Source organism: Stegodyphus dumicola, chromosome 2 (assembly GCF_044657685.1).
Source record: "Stegodyphus dumicola isolate Sdum_Otavi_A_Nest chromosome 2, ASM4465768v1".
Classification (NCBI taxonomy): Eukaryota; Metazoa; Arthropoda; class Arachnida; order Araneae; family Eresidae; genus Stegodyphus; species Stegodyphus dumicola.
The window spans coordinates 11,080,537-11,094,592 of NC_140769.1; the positions used below are offsets into that span (position 1 = coordinate 11,080,537).

General features: G+C 29.2%; 1 protein-coding gene across 1 annotated transcript in view; it reads left to right on the forward strand.

The window, feature by feature from the left end:
- Vha55 (V-type proton ATPase subunit Vha55) overlaps positions 1–13,153 on the forward strand; it is a 41,840-nt gene extending 28,687 nt beyond the window's left edge. Inside the window, exons 10-15 of the mRNA XM_085810429.1 lie at positions 2,468–2,618; positions 4,276–4,358; positions 4,467–4,571; positions 8,204–8,333; positions 12,141–12,317; positions 12,471–13,153. Of these exons, the coding sequence (XP_085666555.1) occupies positions 2,468–2,618; positions 4,276–4,358; positions 4,467–4,571; positions 8,204–8,333; positions 12,141–12,295 (624 nt within the window). The 3' untranslated portion in view covers positions 12,296–12,317; positions 12,471–13,153. The remainder of the gene's footprint in view (positions 1–2,467; positions 2,619–4,275; positions 4,359–4,466; positions 4,572–8,203; positions 8,334–12,140; positions 12,318–12,470) is intronic.
- Positions 13,154–14,056: the final 903 nt, after the last annotated feature.

Consider the following 14,056-nt stretch of genomic DNA (forward strand, 5'->3'; position numbering starts at 1 on the left):
TCCTGAATAATAGAAGGATGTTTGTGATTGCGTAATGTCATTTTGGCATGTTGTTACTTAAAATCCGTTTAGCTAAAAGTTTTCTCAAAAGAGTAGCGTTAGAGGAAGAGGGATACAAGGTTCTCACCGTGTGATACTGTAGATCACGATTGGCATTAACATAGACAGGTAATCCTCATAAGCTTTGCCTAAATGAATAATTTAATCCACCCATATGTTATCAGAATATTGCATTCTGAACTCGCATGCCATTTCAGAGGTGACCAATGGCCATGCAATAAAAGTTGTGAAACAGTGGTGGGCTTTACTCATGATTGTTTCATGAGCTCATTACACAAAGCTTTTACTTTGTGTTTTTTCTCTAACAAATTGTGAATGTGGGCCATTTCCTCTCAAAAACATCTCCTCACAAGCATCTTGTCATGAATGCTAAGTAGTCATGTTATGTATTTTCTGTTATCAAATAATTTAATCCAATCTTAATGCCTCAAGAAGTTTTTGAGTAACCTGCATGTTTTTTTTTTTAACCCAAAGGGCTATTAATTTCATTTTGGCATTTTGCATTGAAAACTTTAAATGTCGGTCACTTTTTCAAATTATTGCCACCAAATATTATTGCCCTGTGTTATGTTTAAAGAAATTAAATAATGAAGAATCTGCATAAATGTATGCATGTTTCTTGCACCTAGAGCCATCAAATTTTTAATAACGTAATCTTTCACCAAATATGGGCATCTGGAAGCCCCAATTTGAGATTTGTTTTATTTTCGATTTCATATTTTGTAACACTTCAATGATTTTTTTTTAAACTTCATCTTATTTTTTATAGTTTGTTCATGTAAATCTGTATTATGACTCTTTATAAGATCATAGCTTATTTCTTTTTTCATGCTTTGATTTTGCAAGTATGGTATCTGTTACCCTTGATTATATATACCATTGAACTGCTTTGTAGATCCAGTCACGTATTCACTGTAATAGAAATTGAAATTGGGTCAGGCCAGTTCAATTTTTGGTATGTATTAGTTTGTAAAATTGATAGTTTGATGCTATTTGAGTACCAGTCAGCAAAATGGTATTTTAAATTTTTTCATTATTGTTCTGTTCTCTTACATGATCAGCTGCTATAAATGCTTCTGTAGGCATATTTTCTGTACTTTTCCAATGCATCCTCTTTAGATTCTTGGCGTTCAGGATTTATTTCTCCCGTGTGATTTTTTACTCTTTATGCAATTGATTGCTGCTCAAGTGATAGATAATGCGTTACTCAACTAGTTTCTATCGAAAAAAGTATTAAATATACTGTTTTATTTCGGTGTATTTTCTTACATTAATGTGCATTGTAGAATGGAATATAAATAAAAGGTAATATAGATTAGTAGTGCTTTTTTTTAATTGTATTTTCTAGTACAATTTATGCTTGTTCTGTAACTTGTGCTTTCAAATTTTAAAAATAAACATAAAATATGAAAAAAATTTCTGAAGCTACTCAAAAATCACAGCCCCCTTCCAAAAAAAAAAAAAAAAAAAATAATCAGATTACTGAGTAATTTACATTAAAAATTCAAAAATTTTAAAAAAAAATATTTAAAAGTATAAGATTAAAATATGTGATTTTGTTTATGCAGATTTCAGTTTAGTAGCTGAAATAATTTTAAGCTAAGCTATTAAGACTACCAGTTTAAGAATCAGTCCCCAGAAATTAAAAACTTAAGGCACATAGCTGTATATATAAAAAGAAGCTGTTCAAAATGGGAAAGGCTAAGTGATAGGAAAGAAAATTTGGTGTATTGTTTTATTTTGTTGTATTTTTTTTTCCACGTGAGATTTGCATGCTTATTTAGTTTTAAAAAATTTAATTATTCAATAGATAGCTATGGCTATATTTCAAATGACCACTTGTGCACGAGGCTAGCAACAAATATTACCCTCCTGAGCAATATTTTTATTTTAAGTTCAAGTTTACTTTGAAGTGCTTTCCAAAGCTAACTTAAAATATAAAAATTAATTTATTTACTTGATAATTCATGAGAAGGGATCTGAAAAGTATAGAAAAAAAGGCACATTTATTTTCACTAAATGTGTTTTAAATTTTTATTTTGGATATTGCTTTCCGGTAATTGGCAGCTCTAAATATTTTGGATATTGCTTTCCGGTAATTGGCAGCTCTAAATATTTTAAATATTTTTTAAAATATTGAGGAATTAAAATTTTATTTTGGTTAAAAAAAGAGTTTTCATTTCAAGAAATAATATATCATGAATCTTTGCTCTTCAAAAACAAGCAAGTATTGCTTTAACTATTGTGTTGCCCTAATTTGGTGTATTTCTGTTATGCCCATAAGCTTGACATATATATATATGACATTTGGAAACTTCATGTATTATCTGTAGTGTTTTACTGCAATTAACATGATTAAAAATTGAAATAGGTTTTTTAGGAAAAGTATATTCTGATATTCTTCTAGGTATCTGCTGCTCGTGAAGAAGTACCTGGTCGACGAGGTTTCCCAGGTTACATGTACACTGACTTAGCCACCATTTATGAACGTGCTGGTCGAGTAGAAGGAAGAAATGGTTCTATTACTCAAATTCCAATTCTCACTATGCCTAATGATGGTAAAAAATGTTATATAGATTTGATTGATATTAATTGTATCTTGTAGTTTTACTTTTTTTATTTTTAAATTTCTGGTAATAGTTGGTAATGGAAGATTATTCAGAAGTGTGCAGAAATGTACAGCACAGACACATCAGAAAATAAAAATGTACAAAATAGAATCTAAAATCATATAAAATTTTAAATAAAAATTTTAAAACATCTAAGAAGAACAAAACCATGCTTAAAAACACTGAATTTAAAATCAGAAGTAAGTCAAAATGATCCTTAGAATGCTTGACTTATCTCCAGTGACATTCAGAAATGTTTCCTGCTAAAGACTGACACTTTTCAGTGTGTTTTGCACCCTTAACTTCAGGAGAACAATGCTACAAGAGTACAAAACCTATGTAAATAACTTGCTACAAAGTCATGTTTCATCTTTAACTATTTTGGTGCTGCTGGAGGCGTTTGCCACCTTCATATGAGGAAGTTTATTTTATTGATAGTAAAGACTGTTTTATTATTCGCCACAAGAGATAACTTTTTATACAGTCTTCCAGTCCTTTTTAATTATATTAAAAGTTTGTAATCATCCTATTAAAAAAATCTACAGTTTTTTAATCTTTTATGGCAAAAATTGGTTAAGATGATTAATTTTTAGATCATATTTAGAGTTCATACACAATTTGAAATAACCAAAATTTATACATATAAGTAAAATGAAATATCAATTTAGAAGAAGAAGGTGTCTGATGTTAATAGGTTAAGTGACAGACATTGTTATGCAGATTATCTTGAATTATGTTGGTGAATATATTTTTCTCAGAACTTATTCATAAAATCATAGAACTTGTCTTTCACAAAGCAGTAGCAGATTTCAATACTGGTACACAGTCAACTTGCAGTATTAACTTCATAAATTAAAAATGAAAAATACATCTAACTTTAAAGATTTTTTTTAAAGATTTCTGTTATGCCCATAAGCTTGACATATATATATATATGTATATGACATTTGGAAACTTCATGTATTATCTGTAGTGTTTTACTGCAATTAACATGATTAAAAATTGAAATAGGTTTTTAGGAAAAGTATATTCTGATATTCTTCTAGGTATCTGCTGCTCGTGAAGAAGTACCTGGTCACGAGCAGGTGACTTCTATGTATCACTTGCATGATTTTAAAATGAATAAAACTTCATAGGAATGTTAGTAACTCATTTTTTATATTTATTACTTGCAAGAAAATTCTTTCAACATACGAAAGTGATAAAATTTTAAATTAAAGAATGTTGTATACCAGTAAATTACAAAATAATATTGAATAATGTTTAAGAGAAATTATGATCCGTCTCAAATTATTTTAATTTTATTTTTTAGCTGATGCCTTATGGTAAACTAAAAATGACATTGGAATTAAATATCTTCTCCAGTGGGTGTTTTATTTTTATAAAGTACAAAATTTTGCTAAATACATCTGTAAAGGTAATGATATAATAATTAAGGTTTTTTTGATGTGGAAATGCTAAAATGTGAATATTTGCATCAGTTAAAATAGGTTTGGAAGTATATGTTTATGACAAATGATTGTAAAAATAAAGGCCACTTAAGGACTTTTGTCTACACTGTGTATGATTTCATCAATGTATACCATCTTTTTTCTTTAAAATGTAGATATCACTCATCCTATTCCTGATTTGACTGGGTACATTACCGAGGGTCAAATCTACATAGATAGGCAATTACATAATAGACAGGTATTATTCATTTTTCTGGGTATTATAAATGTGAATAATTTCTTCATGTTATTTATACATGCGTTTTTGTATTAATTATAATCAGAAAATAAATTTTACATATTTTAGATTTATCCTCCTATTAATGTCTTACCTTCTTTGTCTCGACTGATGAAATCTGCCATTGGAGAAAGCATGACTAGAAAAGACCATTCAGATGTATCTAACCAACTGGTAGGAAGGTTTATTTTTTATTTATTTTTGTCTTTTTAAATATGAACACTTTTTTAAAGTCAACTCATATCAAATTTGCCAACATTGTCAGTGTAAAGGCCGAAAGATTTTTTACAAAATTAGAAAAATGTGTAAAATAAATTTTTGAGAAAAAATGACACATATCTGAATATTCCAGAATAATTACATAAAAGAAATTATTTATAATAAGAAATGAAAGTTAAACAAATTAAAAAAATTAACATATTTACAGTAGCTTTAATGATAAGGCAAAATTTTCATTTTAATATTTTAACAGTATTGTAATAATTGTATTATATTTGTCAAACAAAATGTCACAAAATCCACAGAATTATTTTTAAATCACACAAAATGTTGGTAAGTTGCCAAACTTAGCAGTGCATACAAATGAAAGAATTTTATTTTTGTTGTAATAAAGGGGCAAATTTAAAATATGAACTGTGTGTCTGCCAAGAGTGCATACTCAGAGAATGTTTTTGTTATAAATTGCTAGATTAAATTTTTTTAAACTTGTAGTATTTGTCAAAAATCTATTTTACATAAAGCTAAAACAATTTTCATAAAAATTATGAAAAGTTGATGAACTTTATTATGCATTTTTTCTTGAAAAAAGGTGAACTATCTAACAAGATTAGTTTCATAGCTTCCACTCTACAAATAAATGAAAACTGTAATCAGTATTATTTACAAACTGCCATACCTCTTTCTAAATTATTTTGATGCTCTCTCACTTTACACCAAACCATCTGGTTAATAATTAATGCATTGGTAATGGGGGAAGAAATTTCCGAAAACCACACCGAGATTACTGTGCAAAGCTGTGGTATAATTAAGCTGAAAATGAATTTATTAATGATCTCTTATCTACAGATTTCAGTTTCATACTGTGGCTTTTCCCTTTTATCTTCATGTTGTTCTTAAATCACTGTCCAAAATGTTTTGTTAGGATACAATTCTACAGCTCTCATCATTATTTTCTTTATGCAGGCAGTCTGCTCTATCTTCCATATTAATATTTTAGAAACCTGAACACCAGAATTGATTTCAACCAGAACCAACATTAGTGCATTATAGTACAGGTAGTATTAGTGCACTAGTGCAACACTAGTACTATTATTAGCAGAGCCTTTAATCGTTTTCTGCAGCAGTGAATTATTGCTCAGTCAAAGTATTAGCAGTCAGATTAGCTTTATCAAAAATCAAAATTTCCTTCAAAATTCATTGATTCATTTATTGTTTTTGATTTTTAAATACTTATCTGGGAAGATTTTCTTTTTAGATGTGACTATAACAGATAATATATTGTTATCTTAACAGATAATAATTGTAACAGAAAATATATTGTTAAATTTCCTCGGATATTCATGCAATATTGCAATATCTCATGCTAGTTATATTTTAAACTACTAAAACGTCCAACAGAACTTAATTCTAAACAGAGAAAGCTAATCCGATTTCACCACAAATTCCCTACAATTATTAACAGCAATAAGTAAACAACTGAATTGAAATGTTTTCTTCCAGCTTATATACGAGTACATTACTTACATGTACGAGAAACTTCTCATATTTTCTCGATTTTTTTCTGGATATTAAAAGAGTACGGTTACGAGATATCTATTATTAAAATGTTAGATACGTGTGCTCCTGTATTTAATTTTTCCAGCATAGCTTTCTCTTCAAATAAGTCTCATGCTGCATTGCACGGTAATATAAAACCATTTTAATTAATTCTCTTTGAAAATAGCTAAATCAATACAAAAACCGTAACAATATAGCTTTAAAACATTTGTGATAACCCTGCTTCACAAAAGGGAACTGTTGTGTCATATTTTTAAAATATTTTTCTCTGAAGACTCCTGCATATTGGCTAAATATAGAAAAGATGTTAATAATAAATGACATAATGAACCCATGAAATTTAAAATACATGCATGAAAGTAGAAAATAAGTTTATGCATATTTTTATATCTAACATTAATTGTTAAAGCATCTGCAGGATGTGAAATATTTCGAAACAAACTCCACTTCATAGCAATGTATTCTGATTATGCATTAATCAGTTTGCCATACATTAAATTTGTTAATTTTGAGCCTTCCAACTGTGCTGAAATAATACCAGTGTGATAAAATTAATTAGAAATTAATAATAATTATGTTTCATGGCATATTTATAATTATGAATTTTGTATAATGTAACATGAATGGCCTCAAGAAATTTGAAGCTCTGCCCGAAAAATAAGGTCACAGAGGCAAGTCCATTTAGCATTAAGGTAAATAACTATCTTGCAAAATTGGCGAGATAGTGCCAAGCTGTTGATGGTTTTCATGACTATTTTTTTGTCACCAAACTTGACATTTTGTTACACATATTAACTGTAATTAGGCCCTATATGTAACTGTACCTGTATATGCTTTCCAGCAACTTAAAAGAATCAAAGCTACTGGAAATTTCCTGGCAGCATGGGAAAAACTTTGCAAAACCAGAGAGAACATTGGTTCTCTCTCTCTCTTTTTTTTTTTTTTTTTTTTCTTTTAAATTTTAGAGTTCAGAGTACTGCAAAATCTCCATACAAGCTCACTCCTTAAATTCACTGTGTTGTGTTTAACATTCTTTGTACTTAAGTGGTAACTATTGATTGTGTTCAGCTATACTGAGAAGAGCTACTTTTGTGAAAATTGGCATCCAGACGGTATAGTGGTTAGGGGAGCCTGACTGTGACACTAGAGGGCCTGCTAATAATAGTACTAGTGTCCCTTCATAGGAGGTAACGGTGGCCACCTATTAGGTGCGTCCGCAATAAAATGCCACCACTTCTGGCCTTAGGAGTAGCCATTGCCGTTATAGGCAAGTGCCCGTCACTGGAAAAAAAATACCTTGGTGAAAAGTTCCAGAATTATAAAGTGTATTTTTTGAGAAAATTTTATCAAGCTGTCATCAGGTCTGTGTATGTTCAATCTATTAGACTCATATGCATGTAACAATATGAATGTACTTTTTTTAAGGAATGATATAACATTGTGATGTAATATGCCCCATGTAAGTATAGTCAATGTGATATAGATCTCAAATTATGATGGTTGTGAATTTAAAAAAATGGCTATAAAATTATTTTACTTATTCCTGCAGTTGAACTTAACATTTCCTATAGCATGAGTGTATGTTCTTATAGTTTTTATTTTTAAGAATTAATGTTCATAAATCTTTGTTGGAGATTTTTTGAGAACTATTAAAGGGAATTTAAGTAACATTTTCTTTTATTCAACAGATCTGGAATATGAAAATCAGCAATTTGTAAGAATAACTTAACTTTGTAGTAGAACTTTTATTGTTTTTTAAATTTAAATCCAAGCCTAAAATTAATTAGTAGCCTAAAGCTGAACACAACTGCACACATGCATAAAATAATTTTACTACTTATGTCCTGGCATTTTGTGATTTCATTTATGAAGTAAAAATATTAATAATGTTAAATATTAAATATAGAAATTGGCAATTTCCTGACAGTTAGTATTGTTTTTTTAGTTTTTATTAAGTACAAAGGACATACAAATGCTCTGTTTTTTTCATTTATGTGTTTCATAATTCTTAATTTTTGAGTATATTTCAGTATGCCTGCTATGCTATTGGTAAAGATGTTCAAGCTATCAAAGCTGTTGTTGGTGAAGAAGCTTTAATGGCTGAAGATCTGCTGTACCTCGATTTCTTAAGTAAATTTGAGAAAAGTTTCATTTCTCAAGGTAATTTTTTGTTTTTACAATATTGGCACACTGAATTGATTATACATTAAGTTAAATTTGAAAGTTCTCTCAGTTTAAGGAAAGGTTACTGCAACTTTGAATCAATCAGAATATTTTCTGAAATTTTATATGCATACTTTTTTACACTTTTTTATACTAATGGAAAGCAAAATAAGAAATATACTATTTTTCAATGGCTATGAACTTAATTAAAGAAAACTCATTTTTCATCACTAGTTAAATATTTTAAAATTTAATATGCATGTTCTACTAAATGTTTTGAAACTTTCCTGTAATGTAGCTAGCTTATTTCTAGGTATAAATTCTCTTAAGGTTTTTTTTTTTAAAGTTAACTGTTATCTGTTCATACCAATAAGAATCAAACTGAAATAATTAAAAATTCTAATTAACTCTGCTTTTTAAAATTTTTAATTAAAAGAATAAGGAATTTGTAGTTTCATTGAAGTAATGAATAAAACTTCCTAATCTGACACCATGGAGTTATGCATATCATCATCTTCTGCATCATGCCCCTCATAAATTATTTTCAGTAAAATAAATTTTGATATCACTATGATCTGTTCACTGATTGTTTTCATTCTTGACTATTGTATACTAGCTCCCAAATGTTAAGCATATCATATTAACCTCTTCGTCGTCCGTAAGTCTCTTAGCGTCTGCAGGTCTCTTTGCGTGAAACTTCTGCAGGGCAACCATAATGCACTTCAAGCTTTCTTCTACATTTAAATTTTTTTAAACGTTTAAAACACTTTCTAAATGTTTACTTGTTTGAGTTTTTATTTTTGTTTGTTCTAATATCTTCTAGAGGGCAGTACTAATCAGGCATTCTATTTCTAATTGAATTCCCCCCCACCTGGGTTTTCTGAATATTTGTGCCATTTTGCATAAGATACAAGACAGTGAGAGATCTTCAACATCTACTCAGCAGAAAAAGAGAAAAAATAAGGTTGTGAATTGGAAAGACAAGAAGGATATATGTTGGATGAATACAGTCCATAATAACTCTGATTGATGTTCAAACACGGAAAAGCACTGTAAAAAAACCAATAATTGTAAAAGATTACAACAACAAAATGAGAAGAGTGGACTGCCTGGATCAGATGTTATCAAATTAATCCTGCTGTTAGAAATAAGCAGAGATATTATTACTCCATTATGCTTTAATTCCTTATAATTTTGCTTAATATTCATTTACATTCATCCACTACGAAAGTTATGTATGTGCATAGAAAACAACATTACATGCTGAGGAAAACAAGGGCCGCTGGGAAGAAATTTTCACGGACAGGAGCGGACGGTAAAAGGTTTAAAATCAACAAAAATGAAAAGTAAAGCTTTGATTAGCATCAAATTGCACTTGCAGATAACAAATGAGTTTATGCATGAAAGGAAACATGCATTATATTCCAAAATGAAAGCAGTATTTAATTTTTGTAAAGTACATGGTCTTTCATCTGGACTCATCGGGACTTCAGCGATTCCGGATTATAGATCATTAATTTAAATCTGGTAAGATGGCATGCAGAAATTATAAAATTAAAAACAAGAAACTGTAATTTATGAAATAAAGAGCAATTATGATCTAAAAAGTATTAAAATGTACAAAAAAAAAAAGCTTAATATTTATTTGTTTACTTTATTAAACATTTTTTTTCAATGTAAGTTGTTTAAGTTGCTTCGTTTTATGTGCTAATACTTTCTCCTTAATTCCTTCGTGCCAACTGTTATGTCTACGTGCCAGCAACGAACACACTCACTTCCTGGCCGACACGCAGGCGTGCCAGAGCATTTTCCCCGTTCAGCCCCGACTGTCATGTATTTGTGCCAGTATCCTGGAACGTTTTAAAAACTATAATTTCTGCCACAAGATGGCATTGTATGTCCATATGGTTTCAGATACATGTACATTAGACCTTCAACTCGAAATGAGAGAAGCATGACTCACATACACGTGTTTTTGATTATATAAACAGAAGGGGAAATAAATGTTTCCGAATGGCATGATTTATGACGTCTCTTTAAATTCGCATTTGACCCCTGCTGAGAGGAGCTGCACTGAGTCACCGCGTTTGAATTCTCTTTCCCTCCTTAGACTTCAGCTGGTTTATTACTGTTTTCACATAGCAAGGAATGGTGAGCTATATTACAGGTCTTGCATGGGTCAAGTTTAGTTTTACACAATCGCGCTAAATGGAATTTTGAGAAATGGCGAAAACATCGATTATCTCTTTTTAATCTATTTTTCCTTTCCGCGACACTTTCAAATTCGCAACATTCATGTTCTTTGCTATTACAAAATATTCAGTTTCTTTTAACATTTGTAGTATAACTAGCAGTTGATATATTCCTATTAGTATTAAGCTTTTTATTTTCAAATTTCCTACAATTACTTTTATATTCATTACCTGAATTATGATAATTTTCAGTTTTGCTACTAAATAAATATGTCCTTTCACTAGACCATATCTCTTTGTCTAGAAAGGTAAATAAATTCTTAAAATTTCCAATCACTATCTGGATACGTTCTATTGAATTCTAAAACAAGTTCCTTTGGAATTCTTTCTAACAAAATGGGAATCAATAAAGTGCTGAAACATTTTGTTTCAACTCCTAACGACTCTAAACTTCTAATTTGATTATCAGCTTTGTCAAACAACCTTCTCAATCCAGCTAAATCATTTATACTTCTAATAATAGGAATTTTAAGTAACTCATTCAAATGTGTCTGTATAAGAGTATTCTTATTACCAAATCTACCTTTTAATATATCCAAAGCAGCATCATAATTTTCTTCTGTTAATGCGAAACCATTTATACAATTAGATGCCGTACCCCCTAAATATATATGACCTTAAATAATTAAATTTATCTATCTTTGTAAGATTACTGTTATTATGAATAGCACTTTCAAACTGGTTATAAAATTGTAACCAAGAAGCAGGATCACCATAATATTTACTGATTATCAGTTTAGGAATTTTAACAGTTTTGGTTTCTCTAAAGGTTTGGTTTTCTAGTGTACCTTGAGCAGTTGCGGGAATAGAAAAGGATACGTTACTAATATTCATTTCATCTTTCATTAATCTATCAATTACATTAGTTATCTTTTGTTTCCAGAGGATAATTTTTTCTGAATATTCCTCTGACACAGTAATTTCCTTTTCTATATCATCACAATTACAAAGGTTTTTCACTTCAGCATTTAATCGTTTTAAATTAGTTTCCTTATCTATTATTTGGGCTTGAAATTCCTTTAAAGTATCTACCTTATTCGTAACATCTATCTCGCTAGAATCTTCCTTAATAAAAGCTTTAACTTTGTTAACGTAGACCTAACTGCGCTACGCTTCTTTCTCAACTTGGATAATTCCAACATTTTACAACAATTCAAATTTCAAACAAAACATCAAAACAAAGCCTACCTTCACTTCCTGCAAAATTCCTCAAATTCCCAAACAAAGCTAACTAAACCACTAGAATCCACAGCTTTCAAGACCGACTCTGTCCTCACTGGTGGCTCAAAAAAAAATGTGAGTTATGCTCCTTCAAAACAATATTTTGAATACTTGATTAACATTTACTTTTCTAAGGATGGTAGGCATTTCATATAAGAAAAAATATAGTTTTATGGATTCCCCGAGTCAACAAAGTTTGAAGATTACTGATTTATAACATATTCTATATGTAGATCTAAAATATATCATGTAAAATATTTAGTTTCAGATATGAAATTTGTTGGAATCATTTGTATTATTAATTTTTCACTAATATCTATTATCTTTTTAGGAAATTATGAAAACCGTACAGTTTTTGACTCTTTAGACATTGGTTGGCAGCTTTTGAGAATATTCCCTAAAGAGTTACTTAAACGAATTCCACAAAGCACATTAGAAGAATTTTATCCTAGAGATAGTGCTAAAGGAGACACCTCCAAAGCTTAATATAAAGATATTTATTTTTCTGGTTAGTATTTGTTTATTTTAAGAAAGGAGATTTGTTTTAACTTATTCGTGCATAATTTTTTCCCTCTGTATTTGTTGATTGAAATGTGTAATTTTTAATAAGTATGATGTAATCTGATTTTTTCTATTTCTAAATTTCATTTTATTTTATTAGGTTTGCGTGCTGTTCCATTCCAATCTTAATAAAAGAACATTCTAGTCTGAAAGTTAAATGAACTTTTTGTATATCTTGTATGTGAGAGTGGTATCAGTTTTTTATTGTTTTTTAAGGAAAATTATTCATTCCTTTCATATTTAAGGTAATTTATGATTCAAAATTTCATATTTTCATAAAGTTGTTTTAACAGTTTAATGAGTTTCATTACGTTACTTTTATCTTGTTAGTTGACATATCATTATCACAACTTTTTTGTAATTTGAAGTAATGGATATATATATATTCTTTTGTGAATTTTTAAAGACTGATTGTCAAATTTTTAGTACATTAAATTTAAATATAATAGTTGAAGACTTGTTATATTGCAATCAAATCTGCACATTGTTAAATTTGTCAAATTATGAAATATGTTAGGTATTTTAATTGCTTTATGGACGTAAAAGAAATAGCCATATTATTCATACAGGATATTAAAATATTTTTATTTGATTTTGGTGTGTATTATCAGACATTGATGTTATTAAAGATTTAATATATTCAAGAAATGTTCAGTGGTACACAAGATAGAATAAAATATGCTCATATAGCATATTATTATATCAGATGTACTTAATCAAGAAATTGTGTTAATATCCCATGTTGATTGTGAAATGTATAGAAATAAAGTGTTTAGAAATAAATATTTAGTTTGTTTTTTGTTTTTAAAATCCAGATTTCTGAACAGTTTAAATTCTTGTTCTTAGCATATTTTTCAGCCTGGGCAATAAACAGTTATAAATAACTGGAAAGAAATGGAGAATGAACAAAATTAAAGGCAGCCATAAAGGAAGTTGATCTGCACTATTAGAGGCACAATCAAGTTATTTTGCCTATATTTAGCAAAATTTCTCCTTCTTTATAATGCTGCAAATGAAAATTACTTGTAAAACTTGACTGATTTTATTAAATGTAAATGTCATTTAAGATTTATTTATTTATTTATTTTTATTTTATTTATATTTATATTTATTTATTTATTTATTTATTTATTTTTTGTATTAATGAAGTAGAATTCCCTTTTCTCATATTGTCCCCCCCCCCCATTCTGCACTTTGGTTGTAATTTTTATTTTCGAATGGCAGTATAAAAATAAAAGTTTGATAAATTTTTACTAATTAATTAATAGGAAGTACTTCCTAATTAAAGAGCTGATACCAGAATTGGTTAATTTAATTACTAAATTTGATTTAACCCTCTCGCTGCGCATCCCACAATTTCCATGGGCAACATAGAAGTAACAAAATTTGCGCAACCTACTCTTTCCCCGTTTAAAGGTTTCCTTTCGGCTTTTCTGTGATGTTTAATTGTTTATTTAGATGTGGGCCAACAGATGGTGTTAGTTGTCAACATTTCTGCCAAATATACAAGAATATGTAATGTAGCATTTTGAGCGCTCTTTTCAGAGTTCAAAGATGTCTGGCAGGAAGCGTTTCGCGAGTGATATAACCTATATTCCTGACGATATTTCCGACACTGATAGTAGTTCTGATCCTGATTAAGTATGTTGAAGATAGTAATAGCAAAACTGCAGATAATGAATCTCA